Source organism: Xenopus tropicalis, chromosome 6 (genome assembly GCF_000004195.4).
Source record: "Xenopus tropicalis strain Nigerian chromosome 6, UCB_Xtro_10.0, whole genome shotgun sequence".
NCBI lineage: Eukaryota > Metazoa > Chordata > Amphibia > Anura > Pipidae > Xenopus > Xenopus tropicalis.
In genome coordinates, this window is record NC_030682.2 from 146,614,655 (window position 1) to 146,634,237 (window position 19,583).

The window sequence follows — 19,583 nt, forward strand, 5'->3', positions numbered from 1 at the left end:
GGAGCCTATAAGGGCCCCACTCAGCACCTATATTCAGTGCCTGAATAACTGGGAGCCTATAAGGGCCCCACTCAGCGCCTATATTCAGTGCCTGAATCACTGGGAGCCTATAAGGGCCCCACTCAGCGCCTATACTTAGTGCCTGAATCACTGGGAGCCTATAAGGGCCCCACTCAGCGCCTATATTCAGTGCCTGAATCACTGGGAGCCTATAAGGGCCCCACTCAGCGCCTATATTCAGTGCCTGAATCACTGGGAGCCTATAAGGGCCCCACTCAGCGCCTATATTCAGTGCCTGAATCACTGGGAGCCTATAAGTGCCCCACTCAGCGCTTTTATTCAGTGCCTGAATCACTGGGAGCCTATAAGGGCCCCACTCAGCGCTTTTATTCAGTGCCTGAATCACTGGGAGCCTATAAGTGCCCCACTCAGCGCCTATATTCAGTGCCTGAATCACTGGGAGCCTTTAAGGGCCCCACTCAGCGCTTTTATTCAGTGCCTGAATCACTGGGAGCCTATAAGTGCCCCACTCAGCGCCTATATTCAGTGCCTGAATCACTGGGAGCCTATAAGGGCCCCACTCAGCGCCTATATTCAGTGCCTGAATCACTGGGAGCCTTTAAGGGCCCCACTCGGAACCTATAAGGGCCCCACTCAATACTTAAATACAAATACTGGTGGATCTCGGTGCTTCTCGGAAAAACGGAAGACATTTACTTCAGGGTTTCCAATTTCTAATACTACCTGTGACCCCGGGAAAAGTAATTTTATGAACTAAACTTAGATTGTAAGCTCTATGGAACAGGGACTGTACATCCAGTGTTTAGTGCTGACACAGTATAAGAAAACATCACAAAGTTCCTGCCACTTACAAGAATTTGTTACAATTACAAGAAAATGACACAAGGTAAAAATAAACTGAGATTTGTTATATTATTATTACATGAGATTGTTTGATTAAAGCTCCACCCCTTACATAACATTTCATACATATTGAATTTGGAAAGGGGTGTGGCTAAAGAGTCAGAGTCCTCAGGATATTGGTCTTCATTGAAAAGAGAAAATACCCGATTGGCCCAGATTTATAAACAAGAATTAAAATTACACATTTTTTTTGTAAATAATCAACCAAGCAGCATCTTTTAGTGATAATCATTGTTAGTAAGTAGCATTGAGAACATAAATAATGAAAGCACAGGCATTACCGTCCCCACTAAATTCATCTGCGGGATCCAGGAGGCATGCAAAGAGAAAGCAGAGAGAGGAATAAGGAGGCTGTAGAACAGAGTGGGTACAGGGGGGGCCGGTGTCCCACCGAAGGCAGTCTGGTCGAGTACATTGATACACAATATGCCCTTATGGGCCGCCCAACATTCCCCCAGAGCATATAGCAAATGCATTAGCTGAGGCACGAGGGTCTGGAACCCCATATTGATGGAGAAATCAATAAGAACGTGATTCTCCTCCAACTGGTAAGATACGGTACTGCAAGTGAAAAAGCTATCAATTCTATCCTGCCTGGAAAATATCATCACAAACAATATGAGCACTATTTTAAGGAAAAAACCTTTAGAGGTGATTCTTACCCTTTACACTTGCTAATTTGAAAAGAACACATTTTTATTACTAAGGGCACCTATCGGAATGATGGGCATAACATTAATTGGCTACTGTAACGGCAAGACAATTAGACATGATGTGAAAATGCTAACGAGTGCTTAACAAATTGTCTCTAATGAGCTGAGAATGTGATCCCAACTGCTTTGCACTCAGACCCATTAATCTCCCTGTATATGGCGGCACTGTGTATTGGCTCTAATGGACTTGATATCACAATGATTGATGGTTGTACTGGTCTGTGTGTGGGGCTGGGCACAGAAGGGGGGCACATACCGAATTACAGAAAGGCCATCTCCAATAGACTGCATTAAAACTATATAGTATTGATTTCCTTTTCCTCTGTAACAATAAAACAGTACCTGTACTTGATCCCAACTAAGATATAATTACCCCTTATTGGGGGCAGAACAGCCCTATTGGGTTTATTTCATGGTTAAATGATTCCCTTTTCTCTGTAATAATAAAACAGTACCTGTACTTGATCCCAACTAAGATATAATTACCCCTTATTGGGGCAGAACAGCCCTATTGGGTTTATTTCATGGTTAAATGATTCCCTTTTCTCTGTAATAATAAAACAGTACCTGTACTTGATCCCAACTAAGATATAATTACCCCTTATTGGGGCAGAACAGCCCTATTGGGTTTATTTAATGGTTAAATGATTCCCCTTTCTCTGTAATAATAAAACAGTACCTGTACTTGATCCCAACTAAGATATAATTACCCCTTATTGGGGCAGAACAGCCCTATTGGGTTTATTTAATGGTTAAATGATTCCCTTTTCTCTGTAATAATAAAACAGTACCTATGTATGTTTTATTGATTTTTTAGTAGACTTAAGGTATGGAGATCCAAACTACGGAAAGACTGGATAATGGGTCCTATACCTGTAGTATGATCCCAAATTCCCACTTATGAATATGCACCACTGTTGAACAGAGTTCTGTAGATAAATATCTAATTGTGATAAAATACCATGTTTAGGCTGATGGTACACCCCAACTTAGGGGTATATTTATCATGTTGTGTAAAAAGTAGAGTGAAGCATTACCAGTGATGTTGCCCAGGGCAACCAATCAGCAATTAGATTTGAACAGCTAGAAAATCAAGCAAAGCATCTGATTGGCTGATTGGCTGCTATGAGCAACATCACCGGTGATCTTTTACTCCACTTGATAAACAGCATGATAAATATACCCCTACAGGGTACAGGGGAATCCCTATGCTACCACAGTTTTCTGGTATCTCTCTGTACAGGCTATGGGCAAACTTAGGGGGCTGTTCCTGCTGAATTGTGCTTAGTACAGGGGAATCCCTATGCTGCCACAGTTTTCTGGTATCTCTCTGTACAGGCTATGGGCAAACTTAGGGGGCTGTTCCTGCTGAATTGTGCTTAGTACAGGGGAATCCCTATGCTACCACAGTTTTCTGGTATCTCTCTGTACAGGCTATGGGCAAACTTAGGGGGCTGTTCCTGCTGAATTGTGCTTAGTACAGGGGAATCCCTATGCTGCCACAGTTTTCTGGTATCTCTCTGTACAGGCTATGGGCAAACTTAGGGGGCTGTTCCTGCTGAATTGTGCTTAGTACAGGGGAATCCCTATGTGCCATAGTTTTATGGTATCTCTCTGTACAGGCTATGAGCAAACTTAGGGGGCTGTTCCTGCTGAATTGTGCTTAGTACAGGGGAATCCCTATGCTGCCATAGTTTTATGGTATCTCTCTGTAAAGGCTAAGAGCAAACTTAGGGGGCTGTTCCTGCCTGTAAGGCAAAATCAGTCAGTAAAACCTTTACAGAAGTCTGAGAAAACATTTAAAACTCGCAGTTTGAGCGGAATTATATTTAATACAACCCTACCCAATACATTCCTTTCTCACACAGTTACTGAATGTCGGATTTGCACCCTCTCGCAGGAAACACCTTCTTCCCGTAAGAACTGAAAGATGATTGAGAAGCCACAGCCAAGGACAACACAAAAAGCCCATTCACACAGGGGGGACAGAGCAGGCGTTCCCAGGTCCAAGCACAGAGGCTGCACTGTACTCCTGCCCTTAGCAGTTATACGCTGAGAGCCCTCTTCTACTTACAGACCGGCCATACGGCACTGCTGTGGCACAGGCACCTACCCATGTCAGCAGCTTATACTATAGAACCCCAATATATATCTATACAAAAGTGGGTATAACCCCAAAACCACTTGTTCTTGCGCCCTGGGTACCCCTGGAACTATAGCAGGGTGACTGTTACCCCAATGTTTCTATATATCTGTAACCTTGTTATGGGCTAAGGGGGCCCAGCCTGAAAGCCAGTTAGGGGGAAATTTGGGGTGAGTGCTTATCTGTGCCCTGGGTACCCCTGGAACTATAGCGGGGTGACTGTTACCCCAATGTTTCTATATATCTGTAACCTTGTTATGGGCTAAGGGGGCCCAGCCTGAAGGCCAGTTAGGGGGGGATTTGGGGTGAGTGCTTATTTGTGCCCTGGGTACCCCTGGAACTATAGCGGGGTGACTGTTACCCCAATGTTTCTATATATCTGTAACCTTGTTATGGGCTAAGGGGGCCCAGCCTGAAGGCCAGTTAGGGGGGGATTTGGGGTGAGTGCTTATTTGTGCCCTGGGTACCCCTGGAACTATACAGCAGTGTGATTTATAACAAAGTTACTCAGAGCAAATGTATAAGTGCAATGAAACCAAAGCACATATAAGTCCATTACAGCACTTCAGTACATGAAGTAACAGTTTCTGAAATGAACCAGAACACACGTAATGGGTCAGCACAACTCTCCCACAACAGTCAGCGTTAATGAATGAGCAGAATAAACTGACATTGGATCAGTACTATATCTGAGCCTTAGTGTGCCAAAGCAATGAACCAGCTGAGTGGCCATAAACATTACTCCCCTGCAACTCCCCAAAAGAAACAGCCCCCAGAAGCCCCCTGTAATGGAGCAGCCCAACTAATGCTTAAGCCACTTACATTGAGTAGTGTATTAGCTGCTCTCCATATAACTGCATTCTTTTTCTGGGAACCCCAATCCATCCCTATACATCACTTCATGCCATGCTGACAAATATCATGGGCTCCAAATATCATCAATAATATGGAATAAAAGCTAATCACCTGAAGTCCCTAAATGACCACTGAGCCCAATGGAGACAAGATGGAGGCAGCTCTACTCTCCCAGTGCAAGGTTACAGAATTAGTTGCGCTAATACCTAGCCTATTCAGCATCTACATTATATCTATATAAACTCTGTACACGTATGGGACCTATTATCCAGAATGCTCAGATTTTATTATTACAGAGAAAGGGGAATCATTTAACCATTAAATAAACCCAATAGGGCTGTTCTGCCCCAATAAGGGGTAATTATATCTTAGTTGGGATCAAGTACAGGTACTGTTTTATTATTACAGAGAAAAGGGAATTATTTAGCCATTAAATAAACCCAATAGGGCTGTTCTGCCCCAATAAGGGGTAATTATATCTTAGTTGGGATCAAGTACAGGTACTGTTTTATTATTACAGAGAAAAGGGAATCATTTAACCATTAAATAAACCCAATAGGGCTGTTCTGCCCCCAATAAGGGGTAATTATATCTTAGTTGGGATCAAGTACAGGTACTGTTTTATTATTACAGAGAAAAGGGAATCATTTAACCATTAAATAAACCCAATAGGGCTGTTCTGCCCCAATAAGGGGTAATTATATCTTAGTTGGGATCAAGTACAGGTACTGTTTTATTATTACAGAGAAAAGGGAATCATTTAACCATTAAATAAACCCAATAGGGCTGTTCTGCCCCAATAAGGGGTAATTATATCTTAGTTGGGATCAAGTACAGGTACTGTTTTATTATTACAGAGAAAAGGGAATCATTTAACCATGAAATAAACCCAATAGGGCTGTTCTGCCCCAATAAGGGGTAATTATATCTTAGTTGGGATCAAGTACAGGTACTGTTTTATTATTACAGAGAAAAGGGAATCATTTAACCATGAAATAAACCCAATAGGGCTGTTCTGCCCCCAATAAGGGGTAATTATATCTTAGTTGGGATCAAGTACAGGTACTGTTTTATTATTACAGAGGCAAAAAATGAAATTATTTTTAAAAATTAGAATTTTCTTAAATATTTTTTCAACAAAATATAAATATTTGATTAAAATGGAGTCTATGGGAGATGACCTTCCTGTAATTCGAAAGTTTCTGGATAATGGGTTTCCGCTTAATGAATCCCATTCCTGTATCTAGATTCCATACCCAGAGAGGAGGCATAAAGTAATTCATATATAGGGATATAGAATCTAACTGCTCGTGCCAATCCCAGATGCCAATGTGTATTTAGCCCGATGCCCATGTACCAGCGCTGGCGCGTCTCAGTGCCGTGTGTGCCAATCACAGATGATGTGGAGCTACTAATCTTTTCAGACAAGTGACTGCCATCAGAGGAAAGGCAAGGGCTAATTTGGGGCTATTTCGGAGGCTTGAGGCGAAGCTATTTTGGGATGGCAGAAGGAAGGGCAGTGTGCAATTAGCATGACCAGTAGGAATGTCACAGCGAGCTACAAAGGGCAATGACTTCATCCGATTGTCTGGTTCCCCTGCTGGCATTTCATCCTGGCCTGCCCCACCACCCTCTCTTTATAGCTGGGAGACCCTAAGCAGGGTTTATTTATAATATAATAACATGGGTGGGGAGCCACAAGATGCCTCCCCTCCATGCACAGGCTGCCCGGCCAAGTCTTACCTGATACGGAGACTGCGTGCGCCCGGACCCCATGCTTCTCGCTGTTGGCCAGCCTGTAAGAGAGAGGGTTGAATCTGTGAATGGTGCACATTCTTCATGGTCAAAGAGCCTGTGTCTTCCCCTCTAACAGGCTAACTTCTGTAATTAGCAGGACTAATCCATTTTCCACCCAGGCAGAGGGGGGTTGAGGGAGGGCCCTGAAAACTGAAAGGAAAATACCACTACCTCTTTTTGTGTGGAGCCGAGCTGTAAAAGAGAATGTTGTTGGAAGGTGGAAAGAGGAATTAATCTGGAAAACAACATCCCCGCCGCCATAGGGACACATTGGCTTTACTCAAGGATCAGCTATTAATGAGGAGCCACATATATGGCAGCACACACAACTCACTGGTTTATGGGTAAAATCATAAATTGGGTTACCTTAAGTAATATTACACATTCCTTTATTGCATAACTGGTTAGAATGCGAAGATATAATACTGTACAGAAACAGAGTCCCAACGGATACATCAAGACCCAACTCTATGTTATATGTAGGGGAGCTATTAATCCTGCCCCAACCCTATGTTATATGTAGGGGGGCTATTAATCCTGCCCCAACCCTATGTTATATGTAGGGGAGCTATTAATCCTGCCCCAACCCTATGTTATATGTAGGGGAGCTATTAATCCTGCCCCAACCCTATGTTATATGTAGGGGGGCTATTAATCCTGCCCCAACCCTATGTTATATGTAGGGGAGCTATTAATCCTGCCCCAACCCTATGTTATATGTAGGGGAGCTATTAATCCTGCCCCAACCCTATGTTATATGTAGGAGAGCTATTAATCCTGCCCCAACCCTATGTTATATGTAGGAGAGCTATTAATCCTGCCCCAACCCAATGTTATATGTAGGAGAGCTATTAATCCTGCCCCAAACCAATGTTATATGTAGGGGAGCTATTAACCCTGCCCCAACCCAATGTTATATGTAGGGGAGCTATTAACCCTGCCCCAACCCTATGTTTTATGTAGGGGAGCTATTAATCCTGCCCCAACCCTATGTTATATGTAGGGGAGCTATTAATCCTGCCCCAACCCTATGTTATATGTAGGGGAGCTATTAATCCTGCCCCAACCCTATGTTATATGTAGGGGGGCTATTAATCCTGCCCCAACCCTATGTTATATGTAGGGGGGCTATTAATCCTGCCCCAACCCTATGTTATATGTAGGGGAGCTATTAATCCTGCCCCAACCCTATGTTATATGTAGGGGAGCTATTAATCTAGCCCCAACCCTATGTTATATGTAGGGGAGCTATTTATCCTGCCCCAACCCTATGTTATATGTAGGGGAGCTATTAATCTAGCCCCAACCCTATGTTATATGTAGGGGAGCTATTTATCCTGCCCCAACCCTATGTTATATGTAGGGGAGCTATTAATCTAGCCCCAACCCTATGTTATATGTAGGGGAGCTATTAATCCTGCCCCAACCCCTATGTTATATGTAGGGGAGCTATTAATCCTGCCCCAACCCTATGTTATATGTAGGGAAGCTATTAATCCTGCCCCAACCCCTATGTTATATGTAGGGGAGCTATTAATCCTGCCCCAACCCTATGTTATATGTAGGGGAGCTATTAATCCTGCCCCAACCCTATGTTATATGTAGGGGAGCTATTAATCCTGCCCCAACCCCTATGTTATATGTAGGGGAGCTATTAATCCTGCCCCAACCCTATGTTATATGTAGGGGAGCTATTAATCCTGCCCCAACCCTATGTTATATGTAGGGGAGCTATTAATCCTGCCCCAACCCTATGTTACATGTAGGGGAGCTATTAATCCAACCCAATGTTATCTATAGGTGTCGGTACAAGGGCTGAAAGTCTGGGCGCTGGCATTTCCCACTGTCTCCTGCTGAATAAACTGGAATGTTCCCTGCATTCCTTGTGTGCATTTCTGCCACTTTCTTCACAGACTCATTCACACTTGGTCACTGCTTAGCATTCTAGCATCCAGGCGGGATCAGCCATTCCTGTCTTCCGGAGAAAGATCCGCCCAAGTCTCTCGGTCATTATAAAGGGTAAGTAAAGATCCACAGGCCAAGAGTCAAGTTCAAACTTCTATAACGAGACACTTTTCCATTTGGAAGATAGATATTTCTGCATAGTTACTATGAAACATTTCTAACTATACATTTCCTTATTCTATAGGTGGGAATGGCAAACTCTGCCATTGGATTCTGCAGACAGGTAGCAATCTCCAGGGCTAGTGTCTGGGCTATGGAGGCAGAGCTGATTGGCAGAGAAGGGCAAAGCCAGTGAATTTAAGCTGCGGCCAGAGGATAGCTCAGGGCTATTTTAAAATATGGCCATGTGTTGCCCAATGTTAATGTACCATTATATTGCCCCGGTGCTACTCATGGGCTGTCAGCACGTCAGCCTGGGTCACTGTTGATTTAACCTTTTTACTGCACGAGAAACCTGTCAGTCAGAGATCCATTATCAGTGACCCTGCAGCTGTTCTGAACTGCAATTCCCAGCATCATTCTCAAGGCCAATCACCTGCAAGAGAATGCCCGTGGCCCTGACTCAGCAAGGAAAGGGGAGGGGAATGTAAGTGAATTTGTACTCCCCAGATGAACAAAGGTTCAATGGAACCTATAAAATCAATATCCTACACCGTTCAGTCTGATGCAGCCCCACACAACTCCTAACACATTCCGTTCAACAGCCTCGATAGATAAACACTAATAACATTCAGAAAAACAATGACTCACAGCCTTATGGGATGTCAAATATGATGCACTACAGGGAGATTCAGTGACCAACCCCCTGCCTACCTACAGCTCTCCCACCATCATCCATATCCAGTTATACAGGGAACCCTGAGTATCACTCATGTATTATAAGGGATAATGTACCCCCTACTGTAAATGATAAGGATATTAGCAGTCACTGAGGGGTTCTGTGCCCATATAAAGGCACAAGGCTGCAGGCTGAGTTATACAGGGAACTCTGAGTATCACTCATGTATTATAAGGGATACTGTACCCCCTACTGTAAATTATCATGTACACACAGAGTGAATAGCAGCTAATGAATGGTTCATACTTTCAAACAAACTGGACCATTGCTGAACATTTGTCTCTACTTTCACATGGTAACAGTTTAGAATCAATAAGACAAAGTATATGCAGAATTAACTATACAGTGCAGGTAAATATACACTTACTTTGGTATGGATGGAAGCGCTCTCTCGCCTTCTGCATTTAAAACAAACAAGAGAAAAGTTGTTACAGTTTTATATCAGTTGCCTGACAAAAGCAAAAGACAAAACTATAATTGACAAAAATATTAAATAAATATACAAGAGGCACCTGCTGACTCTATAGCAATGTCAAATGATAAAAGAAACAAAGATTAAATCACAGGCCAAGTATAGGCTTCTTCAAGTTAAGTTTTATAAGATATTTTCTTCATTTATATATTGATTTTCTCCATTAGGAACAAAACGAAAACTGTAGTACCGTGTTAGCCAGTGTCAAAAATAATAATAAAAAAACAACAAAACACAAATACAAGAGTATTGTAGAAATTATACCTATATTGGCTAACAATAAAAATACATCGCAAGCTTTTGGAGCTCTAAGGCCCCTTCATCAGGCAAAATACAAATGAGAACTGAAATGGCACAACATTTATACTGATAGATCAGAGAGAAGTGTTCACAAGCAATAAATTAGGAAGTTACAGATAGATAGAGATAACTTGTGAAGATAGTGAAAGTAATTAAGGTTTATTAGGAACACATTCTGCAAACTGCCACTAGGTGGCGCATGTAGGGAAAGTACACTCCTAACATCCTTGGAAAATGGCATTGCTGCAAATGCATAAAATGCAGTTACAAAGCCCCCCATAGACTTTTCATGTAAATCCATTGATAAACACTTAAAAGCATCAATAAAAACATTCATTCCCCGGGATATGGGTTAAAATACAGGTATGGGACCCATTACCCAGAATGCTCAAGACATGGGGGATTTCCACATAAGGGGTCATTCTGTCATTTGGATCTCTTAAGTCCACTGAAAAATTATTTAAACATTATTAAACCCAATAGGATTGTTTTGCCTCCAATAGGGACTAGTTACATCCTAGTTAGAATTAACTACAAGGTACTAATTCCCAAAAATCAATATTATTTGGTTATAATGGAGTCTATGAGAGATGACTTTCTTGATAATGGGTTTCCGGATAAGGGATACTACACCTGTACTGAACAAGTTAATTTTATTTAGAGTAGGCGTGTCCCTCACTTAGGGTTGGGTATTATTTCCTGCCCATTGGCTCTTAACCGATGTGACCCCACCCCTTTTGGATTTAACTCATTCCTTACAAAGCCAAAGGGTCAATTAAATCTCCTCTATAATGGGCCATATTGGGACTAAGTATTGCTCAAAAGCTTGTTATATATCCCTTCCAATCAGCCAATAACAGATAACGATTGTGAAGGCAGTCTGTCATTTCCCATGCTAGCCTCTCTGTGCCCCTTGCACTAATAGTGAGAGAGAGGCAGGGGATACGGAGGAGACAGCGGCTGGAGGGGAGACAGCTCTTGCACGGCAGTGAGTTGATCAAATGTGTCAGCTCCTTCCAACCAGGCCTGTAGGTGGAGGACAAAGCGGCCATCTTGTCCAGGAGGGAGGAGAGCAGCCCTCCAGCAGACACGGGCTGTACAGACGAATTAGCATCAGTCCCGGCACCAATGAAAGGGGACAGTAAAACGGTAAAATCCTCCAAGCTAATGATCCCAAACTGGCCGGGCTTCTTTGTAGTATAAATGGCTTTTTTTTTTGGAACAAATCCTTACTGCTCAAGGTAAGAAAGGGGGGGGGCAAATTCAATTCTAGCACAGTCTGGTTATTCCCTGTGTCTGTAGCAGCAACATCTCTGCAGTTGAAACAAAATTCTTCGACTGTAAAATTAGCCACAATCTCATTTACGGACAATCATCCGTTTAACCCTTTCGTTTCTTCACGAGAAGCCCAGGGGGCTGTTTATGTCAGGATAACTGGGAGCAATGGATTAGTGTGTAAATCAGCTGTATTTTTACATTAATACATACAAGTCAAACTGGCAGCTAATAAACTGCTCCAAAAACATCACTTTCATGCAAAATAATACCAAAAAGCAAGGGAAAGCAAACACTATGGCAGCACGTTAAGGGGGTTGTTAACCTTTGAGTTAACTTTTAGTATGCTGTAGAGGGTAATATTCTGAGGCAAGTTGCAATTGGTCTTCATGTTTTATTATTGGTAGTTTTTTTTTTTTAATTATTTCTATTTTTGTTCAGCAGCTCCCAGTTTGGAGTTCCAGCAGCAGCTAGATGCCAGGGTCCAAATTCCCTTAGCAACCAGGAAGTGATTTGAACGAGAATTTGGTATATGAACAGAAGACTTGAATAGAAAGATAAGGAATAAAAAGTACCAATAACAATAAAACTGGAGCCTCACAGAGCAATAGGTTTTTGGCTGCCGGGGTCAGCGACCCCCATTTAAAAGCTGGAAAGAGTTGAAAGAAAAAAAAGAAAGGGGGGGGAAAAGGTGGCAAAAAATTCAAAAACTATAAAAAAAATAAAGACCAGTTGAAATTTTGCTTACAAATGGCCATTTTACATCATACCAAAAGTTTATTTATAGGTGAACCACCCTATAAATCTGTTTCTGGTAACGGGGATATTGTCAAGACAGGACGGCTGCATTTCCCAAAAAGGAAGTACAGTCAGTCACATGAGAACAAGAAAATAGCCTCCTCCAGGAAAACACAAAAAGGAACTATATACTCCTTGAAGAGGTGATTAATAAGGGGACACTGACATGATATTTATGGGGCACTTTTTATTTCTAAATGACACTGTTACACAGCAAATAATTCCCTCTGCCATTTAACCTTTTATTCTTTAACCAACAAATGTATTTGTAGCTGTAATATTGGTGTGTAGGCGCCATCTCAGTGCCTTGTGCCTGAGTCTGAGCTTGCAGCCAGCGCTACACATTAGAACTGCTTTCAGCTAACCTATTGTTTCTCCTACTCCCATGTAACTGGAGGAGTCCCAAGCCGGACTTGGATTTCTTACTATTGAGTGCTATTCTGATACCTACTGGGAGCTGCTATCTTGCTCCCTTCCCATTGTTCTGCTGATTGGCTGCTGGGGGTGAGGGGGGGGATATCACTGCAACTTGCAGTGCAGCAGTAAGGTGTGCCTGAGTCTGAGCTTTCAGCCAGCGCTACACATTAGAACTGCTTTCAGCTAACCTATTGTTTCTCCTACTCCCATGTAACTGGAGGAGTCCCAAGCCGGACTTGGATTTCTTACTATTGAGTGCTATTCTGATACCTACTGGGAGCTGCTATCTTGCTCCCTTCCCATTGTTCTGCTGATTGGCTGCTGGGGGTGAGGGGGGGGATATCACTGCAACTTGCAGTGCAGCAGTAAAGTGTGACTGAAGTTCATCAGCAATGCAAACAAGGAGCACGTTTCTTTCCCATTCCCTGACATCTCGCTGCCCGGAGCCCTGTGCAGTAAAATGATACCCGGAGCCTGTAAGGAGCTTTGATGAAGTCAAAGGAGAATTTCGGAAGAATGCGTGACCTTGTGCAAGTTGGAATTTAAAGGGCACGGTGCAACCGACACTGCCGAAAAAATCTACTGCTGAAAGGGAAATTATATAAAGCTGATTTTATTTACATATAATTCATGTCCAATCAGCATTCTACCATTACGCCCACTGATTTCCAATAACTCCATTCATGTAGCTGTATAAATATGCAGACTGCACTGCCCATTGGCAGGGGTGTTTATGGGCACTCGGATGATACGACATGCCTATAGCCAACATACGAGAAATATCAGGTCTATTTTATTCCCAGGGTATAAAGGGGAACCAGAGAGCAGAAAGTAAAAGTAGGACTGAGCTTTTCCAAATGCCTTAAAGGAACAGTAACACCAAAAAAAAGAATATGTTTTAAAGTACAGGTATAAGACCTGTTATCCAGAATGCTCAGGACCAAGGCTATTCCGGATAAGGGATCTTTCCGTAATTTGGATCTCCATACTTTAAGTCTACTAAAAAATCAATAAAACATTAATTAAACCCAATAGGATTGTTTTGCATCCAATAAGGATTATTTATATCTTAGTTGGGATCAAGTACAGGTACTGTTTTATTATTACAGAGAAAAGGGAATCATTTAACCATGAAATAAACCCAATAGGGCTGTTCTGCCCCAATAAGGGGTAATTATATCTTAGTTGGGATCAAGTACAGGTACTGTTTTATTATTACAGAGAAAAGGGAATCATTTAACCATGAAATAAACCCAATAGGGCTGTTCTGCCCCAATAAGGGGTAATTATATCTTAGTTGGGATCAAGTACAGGTACTGTTTTATTATTACAGAGAAAAGGGAATCATTTAACCATGAAATAAACCCAATAGGGCTGTTCTGCCCCCAATAAGGGGTAATTATATCTTAGTTGGGATCAAGTACAGGTACTGTTTTATTATTACAGAGAAAAGGGAATCATTTAACCATTAAATAAACCCAATAGGGCTGTTCTGCCCCAATAAGGGGTAATTATATCTTAGTTGGGATCAAGTACAGGTACTGTTTTATTATTACAGAGAAAAGGGAATCATTTAACCATTAAATAAACCCAATAGGACTGTTCTGCCCCCAATAAGGGGTAATTATATCTTAGTTGGGATCAAGTACAGGTACTGTTTTATTATTACAGAGAAAAGGGAATCATTTAACCATGAAATAAACCCAATAGGGCTGTTCTGCCCCCAATAAGGGGTAATTATATCTTAGTTGGGATCAAGTACAGGTACTGTTTTATTATTACAGAGAAAAGGGAATCATTTAACCATTAAATAAACCCAATAGGGCTGTTCTGCCCCAATAAGGGGTAATTATATCTTAGTTGGGATCAATTACAATGTACTGTTTTATTACTACAGAGAAAAAGGAAATCAGTTTTAAAATTCTGTATTATTTGATTAATATGGAGTCTATGGGAGACGGGCTTTCCGTAATTCGGAGCTTTCTGGATAATGGGTTTCCGGATAAGGGATCCCATACCTGTAATAACATACTGTTGCCCTGGTAAAACTGATCTGTGCTTCAGAAATGCTACTATGTGTATATAAACAAACTGCTGTGCAGTAATGGAGGCAACAGGCCCAGGTTAAATAGCAGATATGTTCTGTAGAACACCATTATATTCTACAGAGCTTATCTGCTATGTAACCTGAGCCTTTTTTCCTTTCAATGCCCCCATTGCTATACAAATTATAGTAGCATCTCTGAAGCAAACACACCATTTTACCAGGGCAGAACAACAGTATATTATATTTTAATTGCTTTAGGACACTTTCATTTTGGGGTGTTACTGTTCCTTTAACAGTCAGGATAGCAATGCATACAGACGTGCAATTCATTTCTGTGCTTTTCTGCAAACAGTGGGAAGCAAGTAAAGTCACTCTAGCAAACACAGTTGGATGAAGAGCGATTCTTTGGTTTTCCTGCATGACAGACCTGATGGGGATATCTATGATGAGGCAGGAAAAGATAACGTGATTTTGAGCATTTAAATGAGCATCGGAGAAGGTCACGTAACACAAAGAAAATATTCACTAGGGGAGGATCTGGGAGCGAATGCAATAGGATGTATTTCCTGGCTGCTCCTCTCAAATACAGAGAGGTCCCGTTAGGAAGCCAGCGGGGCTGCCACCGATCAGCAGAACAATCCATTTACCTTTTTGTGGCCGGATGATAAAAGATTCCGAGGCTCCGCTGACGAGGCGACAGTATCCATCTATCAAGTCCGCCATGTTCTCAGCGATGGTGAGGGACGGGGCTGTCACAGTCAGAGGCTGAAGGAAAGAGGACGTCCAACAAAAGAGGCATTATAGCAATGCGTGGTGTCACAGAACAGCTGCATCCTAAACCCAGAGCTGTGCATATTGTACATCAGCCCCATACACCCTCATTATTACCCCCCCTACTGAGTCAGAGCAATACATACTGTAAATAAGCCCCATACATACTCATTATTGCCTCTCCTACTGAGTCAGGGCCAGTATATAGCCTTTCCCTTCATGGATACCTACCTCTGGGGCTCCAGCAATTTTCAACTGCAACATCCCCTTTCTGTCCTTCTCTTCACTGCTGGAATACTGGATTGTTTGGACCTGAGTAAAGTCTGCCAGATGGGTGGGCTGAAAAACATAACATCAGTAGTGGTGTTATAAATTGCAGATCAATAGGATTATTGCAGCCAGCCCTAACTACCAACAATGGGCATCAAAACACTTTCAAACTGTTCCTATTTGGGCCAACCAATCCAAGCTTCTACTGCCAAGTTCAAGGAGTGAGTCCTGATAGAAAGTGGTTGTGGTTTCTGGAGTAGGAAAGAAAGAGGTGCCGCACCCTAAGGAAGTTGCAATGGGGAACTAGTCCCTTGTGCGTTTGATTTCTTGGCACATTAAACACGAGGGACGAGTTCCTCACCGCAACTGCCCTAAAGGTTGGTACCTGTTTCGTTGCTTCTGAATAAAAAGAAATTATCACTCTTGCAACTGAACAAGCCCTTTAATTACAGTGCTAATATCATTAATGTGTAACCTGAGCACCCCCTGCTCTTTGGCCAGGGCAGAAGAGTAATTTACTAAAGCAGGAAGTATCTCCCCTGTCTGGTTTGAACACTTTTGTCACACTGAGTAATGGAACTGAGCAGAAAAGTGTCAAGAGATGCTTCCTGATACAGTAAAATGGCCTTGTAATCTTTTACAGGAAAAAAAGGTGAGGTTGAGGTCGCTTATAAAAACTGCTATAATAGCAAAGCCTAGCTGTAAACAAGATTTATTAACTGCCCGATGGAGTCTGCTTTATTCTGTATTGCAATGACAGTTCCCCTGTAGTGTTAAGGCAGAGAGCGCTGCGCTCAGAACAATGTACTTACATTAGAGCCCTTGTCTGTGAGGTAACTAATCCCTTCTTCTGGGCCAATAGCCAACTCCACGGATATAATCCAACTGGACTTTTATTGGTGTAATAGAAAGTAAGCAAGGACAGGAGAGCAGGAAAAGGGAAAACAAAAACCATTAGTACAAAATCTGAGTACAGAGAGTGTATCTGTCTTGTAAGAAACCTGCAGCAATCTCTGTATTAATGTCACGGCTGAATTTATCAGTTTTATTAACTTTTATTCACAGAGCTCTAATCTAAAGGCTCTTAGTATTTGGCATTAATTGCATTCCAAGCTTTCTGCATTCAAACTGGACTTATTTGCTGTTAAAGCCCCTCCCATAGGCACATAATAAGGCTATAGATATAAATCCACAGATGTGCACGGGACACCTGGCCTTCAGGCGGGAAGAAAATAGGAAAAATGAAATAATCCGGATCTCTTCAATAAGTGATAAATGTCAATCTATTGTGTATTCCCCCTGCATATTGCTTACGATATAGTGCCACCTAGTGGACTGGGAAAACAGAGAAATGTCTGAAGAGGTGCAACAAACAGACCCTAAGGGTAACGGCCCTCGGGGAGAAGAGTTGCATGCGATTTAACCTCAGCTACCGTGGGCAGCTAATCTCCCTGAAATGCCTTCCCACCGGCCATAAAGTGAATCGCCAGCGGAAAGGCATATGCGCCCCAAGTCCCAAGTTTCAGGCAGTGTGTATGCCTTCCGACCGGCAATTAACATTAATGCCAGTGGGAAAGCATTTAAGGGAGTGAAGTTGCCTACGGTATCGAAGATTTATCTTGGGTGACTGATATCCCCGTGGGCCATAAGCCTCTCTCTTTCCCTGCACTGTATCTACCATCGCTAAACATAGCAACCAGCAGACAGGAAAATAGAAGTTAAATACTTTTTTTTATTTTTTAAATGACAGTGCGCCACTGTCTACAGCACAAGGTTAAATTTCCCTTTATAAAATAAAATGCAAGTACCCTGCAAGCAATGAAGGGTAGTGAAATTAGGCTTAGCTTCCTGCTGTGACCTCCTTATAAATGGGGCCTTTCTTCTGCACAGACTTCCCTTATTTAGCAAAGCTTTTTGGTGCTGAGAGATTTTTTTCTCTTTTCCTTTACCCACAGATTTCAAGCTGCCCGTGTAACCTCTGTATCATCTGTATGGGTATGTGTGATTTCCCTGTACTGTAGGAGCCCATGTTGGAACCTACATGCACCAACCACTGGGGAAAAACAGAAAAATACCCCTAAACTGGCATCTCTGCTCAAATTCAATTTGTTCCTAAATAATCATGTCCCTAGCCTGGGCACAACTAAGTATGGGTAAAGGATTTGTTATCTGGAATCCCCTTATTCAAAAAGCTATGAATTACGCGACAGCCGTCTCCCACCAATTCCATTTAAATTAAATAATTCCGATTTTTAAAAATGATTCCCTTTTCTCTGTAATAATAAAACAGTACCTGTACTTGATCCCAACTAAGATATAATTACCCCTTATTGGGGCAGAACAGCCCTATTGGGTTTATTTCATGGTTAAATGATTCCCTTTTCTCTGTAATAATAAAACAGTACCTGTACTTGATCCCAACTAAGATATAATTACCCCTTATTGGGGGCAGAACAGCCCTATTGGGTTTATTTAATGGTTAAATGATTCCCTTTTCTCTGTAATAATAAAACAGTACCTGTACTTGATCCCAACTAAGATATAATTACCCCTTATTGGGGCAGAACAGCCCTATTGGGTTTATTTCATGGTTAAATGATTCCCTTTTCACTGTAATAATAAAACAGTACCTGTACTTGATCCCAACTAAGATATAATTACCCCTTATTGGGGGCAGAACAGTCCTATTGGGTTAAAATAATGTTTAAATTGTTTTTTAGTAGACTTAAGGTTTGCTGATCCAAATCACTGAATGACCCCATATCCAGAAACCCCCAGGTCCCGAGAATTCAGGATAAGAGGTCCCATATCGGTACAAGGTATATTCCCTATGGCAGTTAGCCTCTTGAATGTTTTTTTATATAACTAAAATCACATAAGGCTCATTAAAGCTAACCCACCCAATAGTAGCAGCCAGAGACCACTGACTGCTGGAAAGCTTGAATCCACTGCAAAATATGGACAAACAATGCCCAGGTATGGGTGAGTGCTGAGCATATCACTAACATGGAGCTATAGTGGTTTCATATTTATGACTCCCAGAGACCATTGCTCTCAAGAGAGGCATGTCTTACTTTCCGCATCACTACCTATTGTTGCTCAGTAGGCCTTGGGGTATTCATATGTATACAAAAAAACTGTCAATCACACGGAAGTAATGCCTGTAAGCAAAATACATTTACCCTGTCCCCATGGTAAGAATGTTTGCTTGGGGATGCCATGTTTGCACAAGGATTCCCTGGTTGCTGCTCTCTATACAGAATGGGAACAACAATGGAAAAATCTATAGAACGGTTGCCCCTTCCTCCCACTAAATGTTCCCTTGACCTATTCTTTCTTTATTCAACACAAAAGACTTTACACTGTGCTTCTTCCTCTTGTCCACTGTATCATTACTCTTGGTTTGTTACCCCTAGTAACTATGCCGTGTTGATAAATGTCACGTCGATGCCACCACATAAAAATGGCAACGGCCATGTACATGATAGCTGGTTATAGGGGCTGCTCCCCTTAACTGTTCACATGAAGTAGAGAGTGATATTCTGAGACAATTTGAACTAGTTTCCATTATTTATCATTTGTGGTTTTTAAGTTATTTGGCTTTTTATTCTGAAGTTCTCAAGTTTAGAATTTAAGAAGCTGTCTGGTTGCTATGGTCCAAATTACCCTAGCAAAGCTCAACACGTAGTGAAAAATGTTGTACTATTTCAAACAACTTGGGAATTAGTCTTCATTTTTTATAGTTTTTGAATTATTTGCCTTCCTATTCTGCATGCTCCCAGCTTCCAAATCGGGATCACTGACCCCGGCAGTGGGAAAAACAATTGATATGAGTTTCCAATTTTATTATTAGTGTTAGTTTTTATTGCTTATCTTTCTACTAAGGCCTCTCCTATTTATTTTCCAATATCTCAATAAAAACACCTACCTGGTTGTTAAAGTACAGAAGACCCTAGCAACCAGATAGCTACTTAAATTCCAAACTGGAGAGTTGCTGA

At 41.9% G+C, this 19,583-nt stretch overlaps 1 protein-coding gene across 13 annotated transcripts in view; it reads right to left on the bottom strand.

The window, feature by feature from the left end:
* The window catches only part of ptk2 (protein tyrosine kinase 2), a 151,163-nt gene that overhangs the window by 34,681 nt on the left and 96,899 nt on the right, over positions 1 to 19,583 (bottom strand). For 9 of the 13 annotated variants that reach the window (XM_004915026.4, XM_031904112.1, XM_004915034.4 and 6 more), the window contains 6 exons: positions 16,398 to 16,475; positions 15,547 to 15,654; positions 15,192 to 15,309; positions 9,603 to 9,633; positions 6,379 to 6,431; positions 1,206 to 1,223 (listed from right to left, as the gene is read on the bottom strand). In XM_004915026.4, coding sequence (XP_004915083.1) covers positions 1,206 to 1,223; positions 6,379 to 6,431; positions 9,603 to 9,633; positions 15,192 to 15,309; positions 15,547 to 15,654; positions 16,398 to 16,475 — 406 coding nt within the window. The remainder of the gene's footprint in view (positions 1 to 1,205; positions 1,224 to 6,378; positions 6,432 to 9,602; positions 9,634 to 15,191; positions 15,310 to 15,546; positions 15,655 to 16,397; positions 16,476 to 19,583) is intronic. The other 4 variants (XM_018095177.2, XM_018095181.2, XM_018095184.2 and 1 more) reach the window with 1 other exon arrangement.